Source organism: Ascidia mentula, chromosome 7 (assembly GCF_947561715.1).
Source record: "Ascidia mentula chromosome 7, kaAscMent1.1, whole genome shotgun sequence".
Taxonomy (NCBI): domain Eukaryota; kingdom Metazoa; phylum Chordata; class Ascidiacea; order Phlebobranchia; family Ascidiidae; genus Ascidia; species Ascidia mentula.
In genome coordinates, this window is record NC_138572.1 from 3,609,751 (window position 1) to 3,627,343 (window position 17,593).

The 17,593-nt window shown below is 36.5% G+C and overlaps 3 protein-coding genes across 4 annotated transcripts in view; 2 read left to right on the top strand and 1 right to left on the bottom strand.

Moving 5' to 3' along the window:
- The window catches only part of LOC145908288 (uncharacterized), a 52,913-nt gene extending 52,232 nt beyond the window's left edge, over nt 1–681 (top strand). Inside the window, exon 48 of the mRNA XM_082995538.1 lies at nt 281–681. Within this exon, the coding sequence (XP_082851664.1) occupies nt 281–369 (89 nt within the window). The 3' untranslated portion in view covers nt 370–681. The remainder of the gene's footprint in view (nt 1–280) is intronic.
- Nucleotides 682–1,220: 539 nt separating this feature from the next.
- LOC145908293 (uncharacterized) lies at nt 1,221–4,796 on the top strand. The gene is made up of 7 exons (XM_082995542.1): nt 1,221–1,409; nt 1,638–1,784; nt 2,568–2,735; nt 2,969–3,088; nt 3,398–3,517; nt 3,780–3,899; nt 4,319–4,796. The coding sequence occupies exons 1-7, from the start codon at nt 1,316–1,318 to the stop codon at nt 4,426–4,428; spliced, it is 879 nt and encodes a 292-aa protein (XP_082851668.1). The 5' UTR covers nt 1,221–1,315; the 3' UTR covers nt 4,429–4,796.
- A 1,396-nt stretch (nt 4,797–6,192) lies between these two features.
- LOC145909160 (uncharacterized) lies at nt 6,193–13,119 on the bottom strand. Of its 2 annotated transcripts, none has more exons than XM_082996480.1 (24): nt 12,974–13,119; nt 12,872–12,906; nt 11,954–11,991; nt 11,757–11,817; nt 11,313–11,350; nt 11,072–11,169; nt 10,812–10,940; nt 10,623–10,733; nt 10,434–10,508; nt 10,155–10,241; nt 9,882–9,965; nt 9,629–9,666; nt 9,484–9,550; nt 9,379–9,424; nt 9,261–9,296; nt 9,145–9,193; nt 8,504–8,654; nt 8,278–8,367; nt 7,930–8,046; nt 7,703–7,801; nt 7,421–7,525; nt 7,170–7,275; nt 7,047–7,095; nt 6,193–6,694 (listed from the first exon to the last, which is right to left on the bottom strand). In XM_082996480.1, the coding sequence occupies exons 1-24, from the start codon at nt 12,999–13,001 to the stop codon at nt 6,491–6,493; spliced, it is 1,941 nt and encodes a 646-aa protein (XP_082852606.1). In that variant the 5' UTR covers nt 13,002–13,119; the 3' UTR covers nt 6,193–6,490. The 2 variants fall into 2 exon arrangements, with proteins under 2 accessions (XP_082852606.1, XP_082852607.1); XM_082996481.1 differs by having other exon boundaries at nt 10,812–10,937; nt 12,974–13,118.
- Nucleotides 13,120–17,593: the final 4,474 nt, after the last annotated feature.

Sequence of the window (17,593 nt, forward strand, 5' to 3'; positions counted from 1 at the left end):
AGGCAATCCAAAAGCAAGTTGCACCGCATTATTACAAAAACGTTTGAGAAACCGTTCAAGCGTATCGTCTGCGGTGAACCGTAACAGCGTGTACTGTGCCGCACAATATTCCTAACTTCCCTTGACCCGTTTCTTTTCCCCATATAAACGAGCGAATAATTAGCAGTAATTGACCTTACTAAAGACGTTAAACTATAAAAAAACTTAGGGTCACGGCTACAGTATGCGTAAAGCCTCACATGTTAAAGCACTTTCCTCATACAACCACTATTGTTTACAGAAATCAGCAACCAAAGCGGTACAAATTTCCCCTGTGGCTCCATTCTGTTGTTGGCTTTCTTGTTTTCAATTCAACTGACATCAACCTAAAACACTCTGATATCATACATGCCGTTTTACGTTTTCAGCATTTCTTATAGGTTTCTGTAGTTATAATTTTTGGCCTGCACTGATGCCGATATGGAGTGGATATGGTGATGACGTGGTCTATTACAGCATTTGGTTTCAATTCTAAACATTGTTTTGTTTAAAATTTTCCAAGACTATTTCCCATATAAAACAATTATTAAAGTCAAAACAGAAAGGTAATCTTTCCCAGTTTTGAGCATGGTTCCATTGTTGCCTATTGATTATCAATGTGCGTGTCTCTTGATTAGTGCCAATAAGTTGCAAGACACTGAATGAGCAGTCATGTGCATTGGTTCGAAATATACCAAACCTACAAGAGAAATACAAACCGCAAACAGGCGAAAAGCTTCGACCAATTATAGGAATAAACGGGCCGATAAGATTGCTTAGAGGTCTTGTGATAGATATAGCCTGTTGAACACTGTCAACATGAAAAGGAAAACTTGAAGGTTTAATGTGTCCTGGAACAATTAGAACACATTAAAACATATTAGTTCTTTATAAACAGCTAGGTCAGTTATTGCCCAAATAATTACTTGTATGCTCTTGAGTAGATTTTTGGTGATATACAATGGGATTTTGGCTGGTATGCAATGGGTATTTGGTCATAATAGGTTTTGACTTGCAGCATTTCGTTCCATTCAATGTCAGTGTGAAGTCACGCGTTGAGTCATCCCATATTGCGCAGTCGTATTGCTTCCTCTATTGCAAAACTTCATGACCCGAGGGGAAAACTTGGTATCGCGCCTGGGAAAGTACCTGAAGGTTTTGTTGAGAAAGGTGGTCGATGCAGTGCTTCTATATATATATGAGCACATATAAACAGCCAGAGTATTCCAGTCGCAGTAATATTTTCTGTACTACCTATCGAGTGTTTAGCCAGTTCACCATTAAGACAATTCGAAGTATGACAAGTTTGTCAACCAGCAAATGGGTTTGCTTGGCGTCAGTGGTTTTGCTGACTGCACCTCTGCACACCCAAGCGAACAACATTGACGCAGGTAAGATTGGCTTCATCGTGGCCTATCCAAGGTTATGTTTCATGGTTTTATATGTTGTAGTTCATTATTACAAATAAAACCATCGGATTTGATTCAACTTTATGTTCTGTGCAGGTAAACAATTGTGCTTTCCACTATGGGAAGAGATGTTCATAATTAGGCCTGCGAGTATACTCTTAAACATGTTTTGCTAATGTTCGTATTACTAAGCAATGGTCTTTATTATAGTGCTGGTCATCTACAATGTGACCAAGTATGTGCCTGGATACACCGGAACACCTATCGTATTGGAAACTTCAACTTTGGCCTACGAGGACCAAACAACAGCTAGCAACGCTTTGGCTAATTTAACTGCATGTGGAAGCGCGCAACAGAGTGAGTTTTCTTGTTTTTTATTCATTCATTGTAGTTTTTGAAATAATTTTAATGCTGCCTAATGTAAGACAGCCAATATCGTGGTGTATTTTCGACGATCCTTGAGCGTTATGACAAAGGATGTACAACTAAATATATTTTATCTGAAATACTATGCACACATATTTTTCACACATGATTTTAGTTGGCGTTTTCTTTTACCCTAGCAAGTGGGGGTGAATGCAAACAAAGTGTCTATAACGCGAAAGATTCTAATTCAACAGTCATCTCACTATTCCCATTCACGGCTATCGTCCTTTTGTGCACGAATGGGCCACCATCCCATTGTATTGTCCATAACGTGCTGGTATCGCAGGGCAATACTTTGATGGACAGGTGGACAAATAACTTATCTTACCGTAAGAAAACAAGTTGGGACAAGAAGGATATTTCGTTAAACTCTAGATCCAACTGTCTGCAGTGACCTAAATAAGCACACTTTTATGTACCTTGATTGGTATAAGGTATAGTTTGGTGGCAGTCAACATGTTTAGTTTTTCATTTTTACAATAGGAATACCTTGAAATGAGTCAGTTAAGTCATAAACTTTATGACTATTTTATTATTTCTCCCAACATTGACTTCATACCTGTTTGTGATGCATAAGATTTGAAACTTGCGAATCACAGTCCCATATATACAAGGTCATGCACGACATTCCAAGGGTCGTTAAACCATTTATATGGGTACAGTTCAGTTTTAAAGACGTGAGGTTTAAACAAATGTTTGGTTTTATTCGTTCAGTTTCCAATGTGTGCAACTCCCAGCATTCCCCCTGTGACGTCAACGCCGATTGCACCAGTATTTCATCATCCCTTGTACAGTGTCGTTGTCGGGGGGGTTTTAACGATTCGGCCAGCACAGCTTCATTTCTTCCACGCGGTATAGTACCGACTGGAACATCTTGTCCAGGTAAATTTGCAACTTGAGGCTTGAGGCCAGTTTCTATTGTAATATTAGACACACTGTCAAAATATGACCATTGAGTTTAATTGTATGGAAAGCAGTTGCGCCATCCATTGCAATCTAAAAGTCCCTTCCTTACTGACCTTCTGAGAAACCCGATCTTGTATGTCTCTTTGTATTGCGCGATGATGAATTAAGTATTTCGTCGTAATAATTATTTTGTTGATATCGACTTTCAGATATCAATGAATGCCAAGGAGGTCCGTGTCACCAACTGGCAGATTGCAACAACACCCCAGGTTCTTTTGTCTGTACTTGTCGAAGTGGTTTCACTGGCGACGGCATCACCACTTGCAACGGTAAGAACTTCTTTCTATATACAGGAGTGTCAAACTGTTTCGCTATTCCCCATTTTGTAATCCGTGCAATGTTAGTTTAGGACTAGAGAATAATATCAAGTTTATTGTGACTTTCACAAAAGTTTTGTATTTACTTAAGGTGACATAACGAGTAACGAGGTCGCAATGGTATCAGTTCCCTTACTTGTCTGATACTAAAATCCGTAGCGCATGCGTTCTTTTTTTTCAATCAAATGGTCAACCGCCGGCTTCGCAGAAAAGGTTATCAGAATATTTTATCGCGATATTTTGGCAATAAATTGTTTGTAGATATCGACGAATGCCTACTGAACACCACCTGTGACGTCAACGCCAACTGCACTAATCTGAATGGATCGTTTTCTTGTGTTTGTAAAACCGGGTTTTCTGGCAACGGACTGACATGCACAGGTAAAATGTTGTTTATGTGACACGTTACTACTATACATATCTACTTTGTCATAACTAAAAGAAAAAATATGGTTCATTGCTTCAAAAACTGGCACAACAACTTTATCAAGTTTTGTCGTGAAATCCTTGACCTTCGGTGCAACTTTATTTTCACTTAGCACATAAATAAAAGTTTTATTTAAACACTATCGAACTAATTTCATCACTACTGAAATACATGAAAATGTTTTGAAATTCAACAAGAATCGTCGCTTTTACACAGATATAGACGAGTGCGCATTGCCCAACCAATGCACGGCTTCCCATCACACATGCACAAACACCCCTGGTGGTTTCACTTGTGGTTGCCCTTCTGGAATGGTTGACACGGGAAGCAGTTGTGGTAAGGAAAAGTTGTAACATGTTGTGATTGGGCCGGTAGGGGATATCAAGGTCTTTTGCCAAAGGGTTCTTAGTTGTTATCAAAACTTTAAACGCGGGCAATTCGGCCGTTTTACGAGGTAGCGGCATATGTTGTTTACACGGCACATGGTTATAGACTGGGACTTTAAACGATACGTAAAAACATAGTAGTAAGCAATTTTGAATTTAATTCGACTATTTACATTTAAATTTTTCTGTCGGTGCCTCAAAATCTCGTTAAATTGTTTATCGACCTTGAAGGTTTAGAAAACTAAAAAAACTGTCAAAGGGGGCATCGTAATATCTATTGAACACATAACAGAACAATTTTCGGCCTATTACTATTGTGGCAGTAGACTTTAATCGTTATAAACTGTAACATTCATTTATCAATTTTAGCTACAACCACAACAGCTGCACCAACAACGACGAGTTCATTTGCAAATCCATTGACAGCAAGCTGGCTGTGGACTCTTTCCATTCTATTTCTTGCATTAACACTTTTGTAAATCAGGCGCTGTGTCATGTTGTACAGATTGTTGTATTTGGCTTGTGCCCATACCTACAACTATATTCAGGAAACCTGTCCATGCATTCAGTGTGTGTTACTACCATAGAAGAGGATATTCGCTATGTAGGCTACATTTTATTTGAAAATAGGGTGTGTTGCGCCTTTTGTTTGCAAGAATGCAAAAAAGTGTTGTGTAAATTGCGCATTCATGTAAATACGATTATCGCATGTTTCAATTTGCGGTAAAGTTGTCAAATTAAGGCGTACTACTTATTTGTGTATTACATTTTCGACTGTGATTTGCGGATGAAGTTCAGTTTCAACTTTTTCGCATTTTGAAACATTGTTCAATAAAAGTGACGTCGACATTGGGTTCAAAGATATGAAAATAAAATTAATACCATTGCAGCCATAAGAAACAAACATTGTATATAACTACTGAACCAGGAGCAATAGGCCTATAATAATATTTCTGCAGGCAGGCTAGACCTATTTGGCATAGACTTTTATAGATTCACGCCCCGACATTTATTTTCACTTTCTGCAAACCAGGGCGCTATCGTTTGATCGTTAACGCGACGTGGTGTTTATTCACCATGTTGCCCCCACACTATTGCACGAACATTGCGCAATATCTGGACCCACATTGCGACATGAAGTAACAATAGGTCAGCGTCAGAATCTCTGTTCACACAGAATAGCCCAGCAGAGCGTAGCACGCATAGTTTGACAGCAGGAACGATAGCCTATGTGAGTTTTATTTGGCGCAATAAAATATTCAAACCCTAATGTTTCGGAGTGAAATTGTTGTTTTTTGTCATATCATTGTGTTTTGACATATAACGCTACGTATAGGCTAAAATACGAGATTTAACTGACTTAAGGCTGATTCCCACTGGCTAACGATACGACAATGATTGGGAAATACCCGCGCCTCGCCCGATTTCGCAAACCGTCTCCACGACGCTGCGACGGCGCATGCACACTGGTACGATCGTACGTTGTGCTTCGGTGTGTTTTTACGCCCAAAAAACAAAAATCCGCATTTGATAAAATAGCAACGTTTCTTAAAAAAGTACATTTAAATAGCTTTTTCTCCGTTTCAAAATAGCACAAATCGAAAAATAAGAACGTTTTGGCGACCATGTCTGTTGGTAAAAAGATTTACGGAAGGATAATCTTTGTTAAGTATATATTCATTCTTCAGCTTTTCATTAGATTGTTCGTGAACCCACTAAACAGAAAATGTTTGTTTTTTGTGTACAGTTTTTGTTGATCCGTCCTCATTTGTTTATAACATTTCTATGCACTTTTTTCTTGAATGTTTATGAAAGCGAAAAGTGGACAGGGTGGTCACTGGTCAGTTGTTTCGGTATTGGTTAAAAAAGTGCGAATAAAAAGCAGCAAAGCTCTTCGTGGACACTCAACTACTTACACTGCTCAAAAGGTTAGTTTTTGGAATGCATTGTTTACTTTGTCATGTAGTCTGCGTATTCTGTATTGCCGCCGAAACCTGTTTGTTTGTTTCTGTTCCTAAACATTTTCGTATGGCGTTTCAGGTCAATTGCCATTGTTAGTTAGTTCGTTTTTAATTGTGCAATTCTTAAAAACTGTTTTACTATATATATTAATAATTTTTGCTATACATTTTCCATCTGCTTGCACCAGATTGGAAAGTTTGTTACTTGCACGGAGGATTTCTTGGTTTCAGTAAAAAATGTGCATTTGTAAGTGTCATCACAAAGACACACTCGCCTTAGCCAGTTCAATGTATTTTTTCTACTCAAAAGATATGCTTCCATACTCACACGTACACATTAGTTACTTTTGCACAATTTGGGCGGAGGCTACAAGGATTGGAAATTTAGATGACCGAAATAAAGTAATATTGAGATGACAACACAGTTATATATACAGCACATATTCAAATCATTTACTTTACAATTATTGGAATTATTCATGGGACTTGCCCACACAAAAAAAACTTTATTTGCACCAAAAGGCATTTATACATGATGTATAGAAATACCGCATGCTATTTTTTCTTAAACAGCATCAAATCAGTAACGACACTCATGATCACAATTTCTACAAACTGAGCCATGACACCCCATACAAATGTATCCCCGTATGTCGACATGGAAGCGACCTTGACAGTTGCAGCAAACAAAGGTAGGGCATCTGTGTCCTCTTAGTATCTCATTCTCGCACAACCCCAGGCCACATTGGACGCATCTCTCCCGGTTATAGTTCGGCAACAATTCCTGAATGTATTGTTTGCATGCATATTAGTTAGATGTTGTAGTTTTTCTAAAATCTCTACATGTAAGGTTCACAGGCTATGTATGATCAGAATATTACAGCTGTAATCCCCAAATATAAAGGGCCTGTGCAGTGGGGTGATCCTGCCTTGCTATGCGAAAGCATGGTATTACTCTCTACGTGTATATACATCACATGTAAATTTTATTCTATTGATGTAATTATTGTGATCAAAAAAGGGTTGAAAGTTTGGACTGCAAAGTGTTTAGAAATGAAGCCACAATGTATTGAGTATGTTAAAGCTAAAAGAAAAACAATAGTACGAAGCAAAAAAGTTTCAGTTTGTTTACTTACCCCACATGCACAGTGTATCGGTGGAGAAAGATCCAAAAAAGGTTGTACACTAAAAAACACACGAGTGTTACTATTCATTGTTTGGAAAAAATGTCAAAAACATTTTCTTTCAAATAGTCATACCCAGGAGGTCTTTGGTGTGAACTGGACCTCTCTTGGGGAAAACGTTGCAACCATACAACATCAACTGTATCCAATGTTTCCCTGTCACCAAAGGGTTGTGCTTGTCCTGTGCAGTAAAAATAGCTCTCATTTTTTACCTAACCGAATGATTCTTTTTTATATATAGTATTTGTTAGCTTGAAACAATTGTTGGAAATTTGGTTAGCTTTTTCTCTTGTATTTGTCTTTTCAAGCAGTATGTGGATTATTACCAAACTGTTCCAGTTGCTGGAACCCCAAGTCATTTCGAACAACAGATGACGCAGCAATTAGACTGTCAAGTGGCTCATCTATCGAATGATCCTCATTTTGAGTTCCTGAAATAAGAGTTCGAATCTAAATGCTTGCTGTTAAGCATACAAAAAACATTCAAAATACTGTTGTTGCCGGGCATTGCAGAACTGTACTTCTGGCACAAAAAGTTTTGCTTGTGTGCATCATGAGAAATATATTTTTTATTCACATTAATAAAACAATAAAAAAAAATATCCTACCATGTGGTCCCAGTGGACTCTGGTCACATTGGTCTTCCAATGCAGGAGTGCGGTGTTGGTTATTTCCGTCTTGCTCAAGAGTATAGTTTTCTTGGGCAACTAAAAAAAATATGTCAGTACAAACATTGTAATACCTTTACCTCTAGGCTAGAGGCTCCAGCATATCTGAAATAATTTTGTTAAAGACCCTATAAGGTTGGCAATTATGTTGCAATTTTTTTTCATACCACTGCTTTGCGATTGCTTTGAAGACTGTAGGAATTCTCTGCTTTGGTATTGCTCCACTGTTGTTTGTGTTTGTTGAAGATCAGTTATTGGTTGCACATTTTGCTGTTGCCCTTCATCTAAAAGTATTCACTTTTCAAAAAAAAACTTACACTGCAGAAAGCGGTAAGTGTGGGCATATTGTTGTACTGGTGCCCACGCCTTGCCAGACAATCATCACGTTTATACTCCAATAATGCAGGAGGCCTACACCTGCTTATTAAGACCGTATCGCCCCACCGTTCGGCTTGGTAATAAATCAATAATTGCTTGATCTAAGTCATAGAAATTGAAATAACAAAGCAACCCACCAGTGACATGATGCATGTGCTGTTCTGCCACTGAAAGTGGTTGAAGCTGTAGATTGATCTCTGGTTCTATTGCATCATGTTCACAGACAACTGAAACAACAGTATTTTTTTTATATCATACATATTAGTCCCAGTCCCAGGTTTCCAGCATTAAGTTTGCATATTTGTTGAAATGCTGTGAAGGCATTTTTTGTTACAATGTCAATACCAATTGTCAGTCTCCTACCACTTATGTGCTCTGCTACTGGTTCTTGATCTGCTCTTTGATTCTGCTCCACAGGTGACTGAATTTGTTGACGCTGATTTGGCACTTCATCTTGCTGTTGGTCATTCTCATCCTGGTCCAAACCATCAGTTTCAAAAAGCTGTCGATGACTCTAAAACATTTTAAGAGTTTAGTTTTGAGAAATATATTTTGGTGATACTTGACTGTTGTTTATCTCGGCTAATAGGTAAACCTGTGTTATCCAGTTAGATTTGAGCGACAAATTTATCCAACTTATGTAAAGTTCTGGATTATCTGAAGGCGTATGTTGTAAACTTGAATTTGTGTTAATCAATGGTTCTTAAGCAAGTACCATTGCAGCTGTCTTTTCGTACCCTCTCTTATTTTTTAAATACATGCCAAAATACCCAAATTTTTACTATGTGTTGTAAATGACAAGAAAACATTATGAGATGTTTAACAATTTTACTCAAGGTTTAATTCCAGAAAGTAGTGAATATAAGTTTGATGTAACAACTGATTTGACAGATGTTGTTTAAAGATTGCATTATGTGACAATTTTAATTTTTGTCCCTTTTTACTGACTCATCTACCACTTTCTTTTGTGTCCAGTTTGAAGAAAGAGATAGTGTGGAACAAACCTGGGAATCGCCAGATGGAGACACAGAATCTGTCACAACGGCCACGGTCCTAAAAAATGCAAAAAAGGTTAGTAAGAACTTAAACATGATACAGTAATGAAAACATATATATTTACATTTGAACCAGACTTTCTAAAAGTTTTCCTGGGAATCTGCAAAAATTGTGTTTGATTAGTCTCACAAAAAATTAATTTTGTGTTGCATGAAGTATTAAATCAAACAAATATTCCTTACTGGATCAGTCGTTTTGTTTGAATGTCAACAAAATCCTCAGCTCCCTCTAAAGATAAAAGCTTTGATCAACATACATTTTGTTAAAAACTTACTACCTGAATTTACCTGATTTGGAAGGATTTTCGACAAAAGGTACAGAATTACTTGAATGCAAGTAAACATTCGTGAAGATCTGTGTGAATAGGATTATGTTTTTGCTTTTTAAAATAAAGTCAAAGTTACTGGCATAGACAAAAAACAATTTTGTTACCTTTTGCAACAACTTTTCCATTGCGAGACGTAAATCACCTGTAATGTATAGTTTGTGTTTTGTCTGATAATATTGAAACTTTTGGGAATTATTATGTTAACAAAACAAAATGTCGTTTAACGTAGGTATTTTTTTCTCAGTTTATGATCATATCAGGAATCTTTTATATACTAGTAAGCATATATTTAGCTACTCAGTACAAACATTTGTCCAAACAGAAAGTTAGCAATTATGTATATATATAACTAATTACTTCTGGGGTTTGGTGCCCTCTCTAGTCTGGGGTTTGGTGCTTTGAGTTGATAGGTATGTGATGTTCTGTTGACAGTGTCTTCATCTAATTTTAAGTTTTTGTTACCTCAGTAAGATACAAAAACAAAAATTTCAAAGTCACCGAAGATGCTACTCACCTTGTTTAGATATTATAACGGTTAGTTGAACTTTGTATTGGTAATAAGGTAATAGGGCCAATTTTAATAATTTTTGAACCTATTTTGTTAATATTATGTTACTGTTGCTGTTGAACCTTCAAGAAACGTTTTTGCCAGTGGTGGTTTGCCAATCTGTGGTATTCCACCTGATGAGTTCCAAGTATCTTGGTTTTCTTCAGTAACTACAAAGGGTTCATGAGGGTTATTTTGGTTTTCCAGTTTGCAATTATTTTGAAACAATATAGATCCCAGTTCTGCTGTGTTTTACTGGGTATCGGATGGTAGCCTTTTGGAAAGTAATGTAAACCTTCTCAATACTTTAAAACCTATATTTTAATGTATTAAATTTGTTATATTTGGTAAAAAAAAAGTACCTTCTAGTGCAATTTCTGGCAAAGGTCCGTCTTTCTGAGTTGTACCATCTGGCAAGGTTTCCCTGTTACAGCTTTCTGTAGCATTTGTAATAGATTATCTTTATTTTGTAGTTTGTTTTGAATGGTTTACAGACTGTGTTATTTAAGATCAGATTTAACATTAGAGCAAATGTATCTTGCAGAAATAACCTGAAGAAACTTCCATTTTGTTTGTTTGTGCTGTAGCCTGATTACCATCTTCTATTGGTAATTCAGTTGGACTGAACGGTTTATTCATTGTTTGATCCTCTAAAGACACCTCTGTAATAAAAATAGGAAAAAATGAAGACATTAAGTGTATGTTTACATAAGCTTTTAGAAATTCTAAAGGTAAAGTACCTGAAGGTGGCATGTTAAATGTTTCTTTGTCCACATTGCTGTGGTGTTGCATTGCATTTTTAGCTGCTGCAAGCCCAATATTTCTGAAATTTCCTACTCGTACTTCAGTGTCCTCAAACTGTACACCTGCTTGTTAAAAGGTATGTTTTGTACATGATTCCTACACACATAAAATTGGTATATGTGTGTTAATCTACAACCATTATATACAGACATTTGGTAAATGTTTAGTTCATTAAGCATGTCCAATAGCATATTACTTGTTGAAGGAACGTCTTCCACATTTTCACATTGTTTGGGGCTGGACGTTGTTGCACTCATACAATGTACATCATGGTTCAATCCCCAGTGTAGGTTTCTGTTCAGATTAAAATTTTCATGTTTATATAGAACTGGCGTTGCCTATCTTGAATGAATAAGGTCATGCAGCATCTGATCTATCTAGGTTTTAAGCTAACATGACAATATGTGTAATGTAAAGTAAACACAATAAAAACTTACTTGCTTTGGTTGCCTTGCTTTAACTTGCTGTCATCAACCTTCAAGCACACTCACAATATATATATAACAGAGAATGTCAACTTAAGTGTGTATCCTAAAAACTACTAATAAAATTTTGTGTAATCGGGAGAATATTATGTTTTTATTATGCAGTATTTTGGCCTAACTTTCTACATAGTAATTTTTATGTGTTTAATGTTTACGTTAACTGACATTACATACCTGAAGCAAGCACTACGGCAAAAACTCGCATTGAGTGTTCCATAACGTTACACAATTGCGCAAGCCAGGAAGCCACTGTTCATGTGACAATTTGCGCCAACACTGGCATTTCTGTTTTGCGTTTCTCGACCACAATTAACCTTAGTTTACACATGAAAATCAGGTAATTCCCAAAAAAATTTGGATACCCCTTTAAAAAATCCTGGATATGCCTATACATACCTCGCAACTATATGGATCTTGTTGTTCACATAATGAAAATGGAGCTGTCCCGGAAGAGCTCCTAGTATGTGTAAATAGTTATGGATTAAAAAGAGCAAAGTTTTCAAAACCGTTTTCAATCAAAAAATTTAACAAATGCAGTTTTGGGCTTCCAAATTAAAACAGGCACACAGGCAAAGTTAAATTTACATGAGTACCTGATGCGCAATACATTCCTCACATCGCTGGCTGTATTCTGCAAAAAAAATTACCATTACTTGAGATATTGAGATGTGTCTAAATTTTATACAATTTGACACAATACAAAACCAACAAAACATTACATTTACATGCAACCATCATTTTACAACAATAAAGCAAAAGCTTAATGTTTTGTTTCTGATGAATCAAGATATATATTAAGTTGTTATATATTACACTGGCCCATGATTTTGTTTTATACCTTATTTTTGGAATTTTCTGTATTGTTTTTGTTGACACTTGATGATAACAGCAGTTTTATATTGCCAAAATATACTTTCACTTAATTATGTGGAGTGGCCATGTTAATTGTAAAGATTTATTTATTAATGTTGAATTGATTGATCAAAACGATGAAATGTAAAATAATCTCTTTAATTGTGTTTTGTAGGTAGCTATATGCAATTAAAAAGGTCATGAAAGTGTTTATTTTCAACATTCACAGGTTTGTAAACTCAATCTTATGTGCAATTTCTGCACTATAACATTGAAATCAATAAAGACCATGACAAGTTGTCTCCAGATAAGATGGTTTCATAGTTAACACCAAGAGACAATTGTTTTACAGATGGTTTTATGCAACAAGCAACAGGGTGGAACAACATTAATTTGTTACACCAATTAAAACCTGTATAAAGACTTTCTTCTACTGTCCAAATTCCTCATAAGATAATACTGAAAGTAAGTATTGTAAGATATACTATTGTCAACATTGTTACTTTCATACAAGGCGGGAACGAATGGCAGTCTCTTCATTTTCAGAATAAAGAGCAGATCCATAATAATATTCCTATGTATTGTAGCTTTGTTTTTGCCAAAGCTTAGGACTGTTATGTCTGTAAAATGCTGTGGTAGTTTTTATAAAACACACTTACGTCTTCATCATCATCTGTGCAGCTGTTCGTACGCTCTAAATGGATGTAAATGCATATTACATACAAATAGTTTGTTTACTTGACAATGATCGGAGTTCTTACTTCTTGAAATTTCTTTGTGTCCTGCCATTCCTGTAAGACCAGTTTCACAAAAGCTCTTTTGCAGTAAATCCCAAGAAAAGTATTGATGAAAATAATAACAAAACTTCGATTATCCTATAACAGTTGCCTTTTGCAACTTACTGTCAAAATATAAATATTGAAGCTTTAGTAATGTTTATCATATTTCTTTAATGTTGTTAAGGTAACCAAAGCCCACATTATAAACGTTGGAGATCACAAGAAATCCCTATGGAGCCATAAAGATGGAGTCTCACCCAACAAAAGGCTAATTCCTCTTTATAACAGGTATATACCAAACATTGTTCTTTGTGGTATCATAAAGTTTTGTCAAAGAATAAATAAAAGCAAACTGCACAAATCGCATAATTGCAGCATTGCCATTCTGCAAGCATGCTAACAAAAATTGAACGTCCTAAAAACATACACCTTTGGTATGATGCAATCACCTGTAAAACAAAGAGTCTTGTGATATGGTTTTGGTTCCTCTTTTTTGAAAAAGATTGAAGATTTGTTAAATCGTTCATGGGATGAAAATTGGCCCCAAAGACAAGCCAAATTTTTTATTTTAATGGATCTTGAAATTTTTGGTCACATTGCTTAAGTATCCTTAATCTTAAAATCCTTGTATATTTTGTCATGTGATCCATGCGTCATAACACTAACACCTGGCGCCAAAACTCATAAGAATTTTTTGCTGTGTTAGGGGTGTTAAATTCAAATTGCAAACAGAAGAAATGTAAACGAATTCGGGCTAAATATTCTGTCTGTGTAGGTTTTTTTATTATAATTATAAGATCCACCATCTTATGTTGTCAGTGAACAGAGCACATGTTTCAATATAGTTTGCAAAAAAATCGCATCAAAATATTTGCCTAATGGACTCAGGGCGACGTTTGATCAATGCGATAATATGAAAATGGCAGAAACTCCGTTGATAGGGTGGTAATATAAAACGTGTTTCAACAGCAACGCAACCGAACACATGTTAGCGATATCACGAAAAAAAACTTGTTTGTGGGCATCTAAATGTAAATATGAATCAGGACGCATAAACACGTGCACATATAAATCTTCTTTACACATTTTCTTCCTTGTAATCGTATTTTTATTCCTTTAAATCACAGGTAGCCACGTCATTGTTCTATTTGATCAATGCATAGTTCAACACTTTGGGAGCCGGAATTTCTTCCTTGTTTAAAGCATTTCGTACGCAGCAATTCTTAGGATTATTTCGATGGTTTGGTCACACGGATTTTTTAGTGGGGTTAGGAGTAGATCTGGCAGCAGAAACTTGTTTAAATTGCCACACAACAAAACACAACCCCATAAAAGATAACGCCATAACTACAACTGGTGTTATATCTTGCGTCACAAAATCAACGGCTTGAACGAGTGTTGGTGCAAGGACATCCAATGAACCGTTGTTAGGCGCGGGGGTCAGTCCAAGGAGGTATGACATCAAGGAGTAAACATGTATGGAGTCAAATCCATCCACTGTCAGGTTTTTCTGGAGGAAAACACATAGGGTTTGCAGACGATGTAGCGCTTGTAATTCGCACTCCATGATCGCCAAAATCGTTTGTAATATTTAATAAAATGACGCATGGTTGTTTAATTTACTTAGGGACATCCCTGCAATAAATTCCTTTATGTTTGCCAAAGGTCGATTGTGAACTTGATGCAAACAATTTGTTGCTCGAGGGTTCGAGTCCCGATGGGGTTCTCGAACCCTCGAGCAACACATTGTTTTGCATTTTGCAATCACAAAGTGACTCCGTATATTGCTGGCATGTTGCAGCCTTTGTTATTTAATCTCGTCTAACCAACCTTAAATGAGGGCCCGATACTAAAGTAGATTCCGTACATGTCGGTTATATTATTGTCGTAACCGTGTTGACCCTTTTCGTTATGGAATCCTGGAAACATCTGAAACATATCGCAAAGTATGTTGTACGTTTTGTGCTAAAACGATTTACCCAATTTTGTAGTTTTAATGAAAGCTGTTGCGATTCATATGGATGTTTCTGTTGTTATTGAAACGCTATATGGGAAAAGTCTGCAGTGTCGCTAAAAATGTTTTCATTATCGTTTTTTAGGCTCTATTTCGTCACATCAGGCAATTCCGCACTTAATTTGGATGCGATATTTGTTGATAAATATATTTTGGCATACTACTGGTCAAGTGTTTAAACCAGTGTTCACCAACCGCTGGTACGCGACGGCATTTCATGCGGTACGCGAGCACCGTTTCATAATTAGCGGATATAGTTCGAAATTTAAAAAATCGTATATGATATATCCAAATGTTTGTTACTTCATCCCTTAGGTTACTTTGTAACACTCAACTAGGTGGTACGCGTCATTTTTCACCCTCCAAGTGGTACGCAAGCACAAAAAGGTTGGGAATCACTGGTTTAAAGGAGGTAATCCTCCAGTTCGAACCATAGACCGCGGCACAAATTTGGCTCATCTAGTTTTTAAATTTAGCCCGCCAGGGGTTCGTATAAAATTGCATCGTCTCTTGAGAAAGTTGTTCATATTGCAGCAGTTTATTGTAATTTGATTGTCCGTTTTTGCTATTCGGTTACGGTATTTGAACGTAACTTTTGCTGATAGAAGGAAGTCCATAACCGTTATTGTGTTTTCTCTACCTCATAGCAAATAACCTGCGTCATCGCACACGTTCGTGCGGCTTCTGGTTTTGTATTATGCAATGATCCTAAACCTGGACTGTTTCCTAGACGGAAATATTCATCAATGGCTTTGCATTTTCAGATGTTTGGCCGCAGAGAGATAGCAACAACTGATAAGACCCATTACTGTAGTCAACCCTTCTCGTAGGACGAATTTCGCTAATTGTTGAATAGATGTAAGCAATATGTTGATGTAACTTGCCTCGTAAAGTTTGTATCCTTTGTGTGCAAGAAGGAATATTGACGTCACTCTTTCATGATTGAAATGCCACCTTTCCGGCATTTCGTCTTTTAGGTAAACGTCCATCTTTAAATTTGCATCTGAAATTTGTTATTTTAAAGCTAAGATGCTGATCATATTAAGCAATTTCAAACAAAAGTGTGTTTATCATTAGTGCTGCTGTTAAATAAACACTGCATATTAACATGTCCCGCATTTAACTTTTTCTTCTTTAAAGTAGTAAACTCCAAAGTTTTTGCAGCTATGAAATTTGTTTCATATGCTATTTCATATACTATATAATACAGATATTGTATCCTCGTCTTTTATGCTCGTGTCCACTTCAGTCACTCCGTGGTCGCTGCAACAATGCCAAATAAAATGATCTGTAACGTCTTGTTTTATGTGGTAATTTCTGCAGCAATGTAAAGCCAACGTACGCTGATACCTCGATATTAGTCCAAGGCCGCATATCTGTATTTCTATTAAAATAAGTTTTGTCGTCGGGAAATACCCATCTTGATATCCTCTGTCACAATGTAACAATAACAAAACAGAGCAATCAGTGATGTACAACTTTGCAGTTAAGTGAGTACACATGAAAGTTTAGTCTGCATTTACACACAAATGCTACAGAACGTTGTCAAATACCTTGCTAATATATGGTGTCAGAAGCCGATTAAGGTTGTACCTGGTAATAATGATGTCCAGTTCCTCGGACAAACCTGATGATTTCACTTTGTCCAACATATAGAAAATAGTGCGATTCACCTTCGACAAGACATCATTTATTATCAAGGACGACCAGGGTCCGTGCGTGTGGCATAGATTGTCCGGCTGAAAAAATGTGTGAGCGGTTTTTTTATATTGGGTCTGGAGCCATTTTACGTATTTTTACTCATCAAAAAATCGCAACATAGACGGAACAAATTCTGAGAAAGTAAGTCCTGTCTATGGTATCGATAAATCAACGTGACTTTGAAGTCCAGCACCCACAAAAAATTGCCAGCTAGATTGCTTCATCAATACACATCACAAAGTAATTTGTTGTCACACAGAAAAAGACAATGCCTATCGGAGGGCAAGACTCTCAGATTACTGAGGAGGTCCAACTAAGTTTAAATACATAGCCTAATTTTGTCCTAAAAGTTATATCTAGGAAAGGTATTAACATGTTATGCAGTGTTCTGTGAAAATAACACTGTCACAGGGGACATCGTAATATCTATTCAACACATAACAGAACACTTTTCGGCCTATTATTATTGTGGCAGTAGACTTTAATCGTTATAAACTGTAACATTCATTTATCCATTTTAGCTACAACCACAACAGCTGCACCAACAACGACGAGTTCATTTGCAAATCCATTGACAGCAAGCCGGCTATGGACTGTTTCCATTCTATTTCTTGCATTAACACTTTTGTAAAGCAGGCGCTGTGTCATGTTGTACACATTATTGTATTTGGCTTATGCCCATACCTACAGCTATATTCAGGAAACCTGTCCATGCATTCAGTGTGTGTTACTACCATAGAAGAGGATTTTCGCTATGTACATTTTATTTGAAAATAGACTGTGTTGCGCGTTTTGTTTGCAAAAACGCCAAAAAGTGTTGTGTAAATTGCGCATTTATGTAAATACGATTATCACATGTTTCAATTTGCGATAAAGTTGTCAAATTA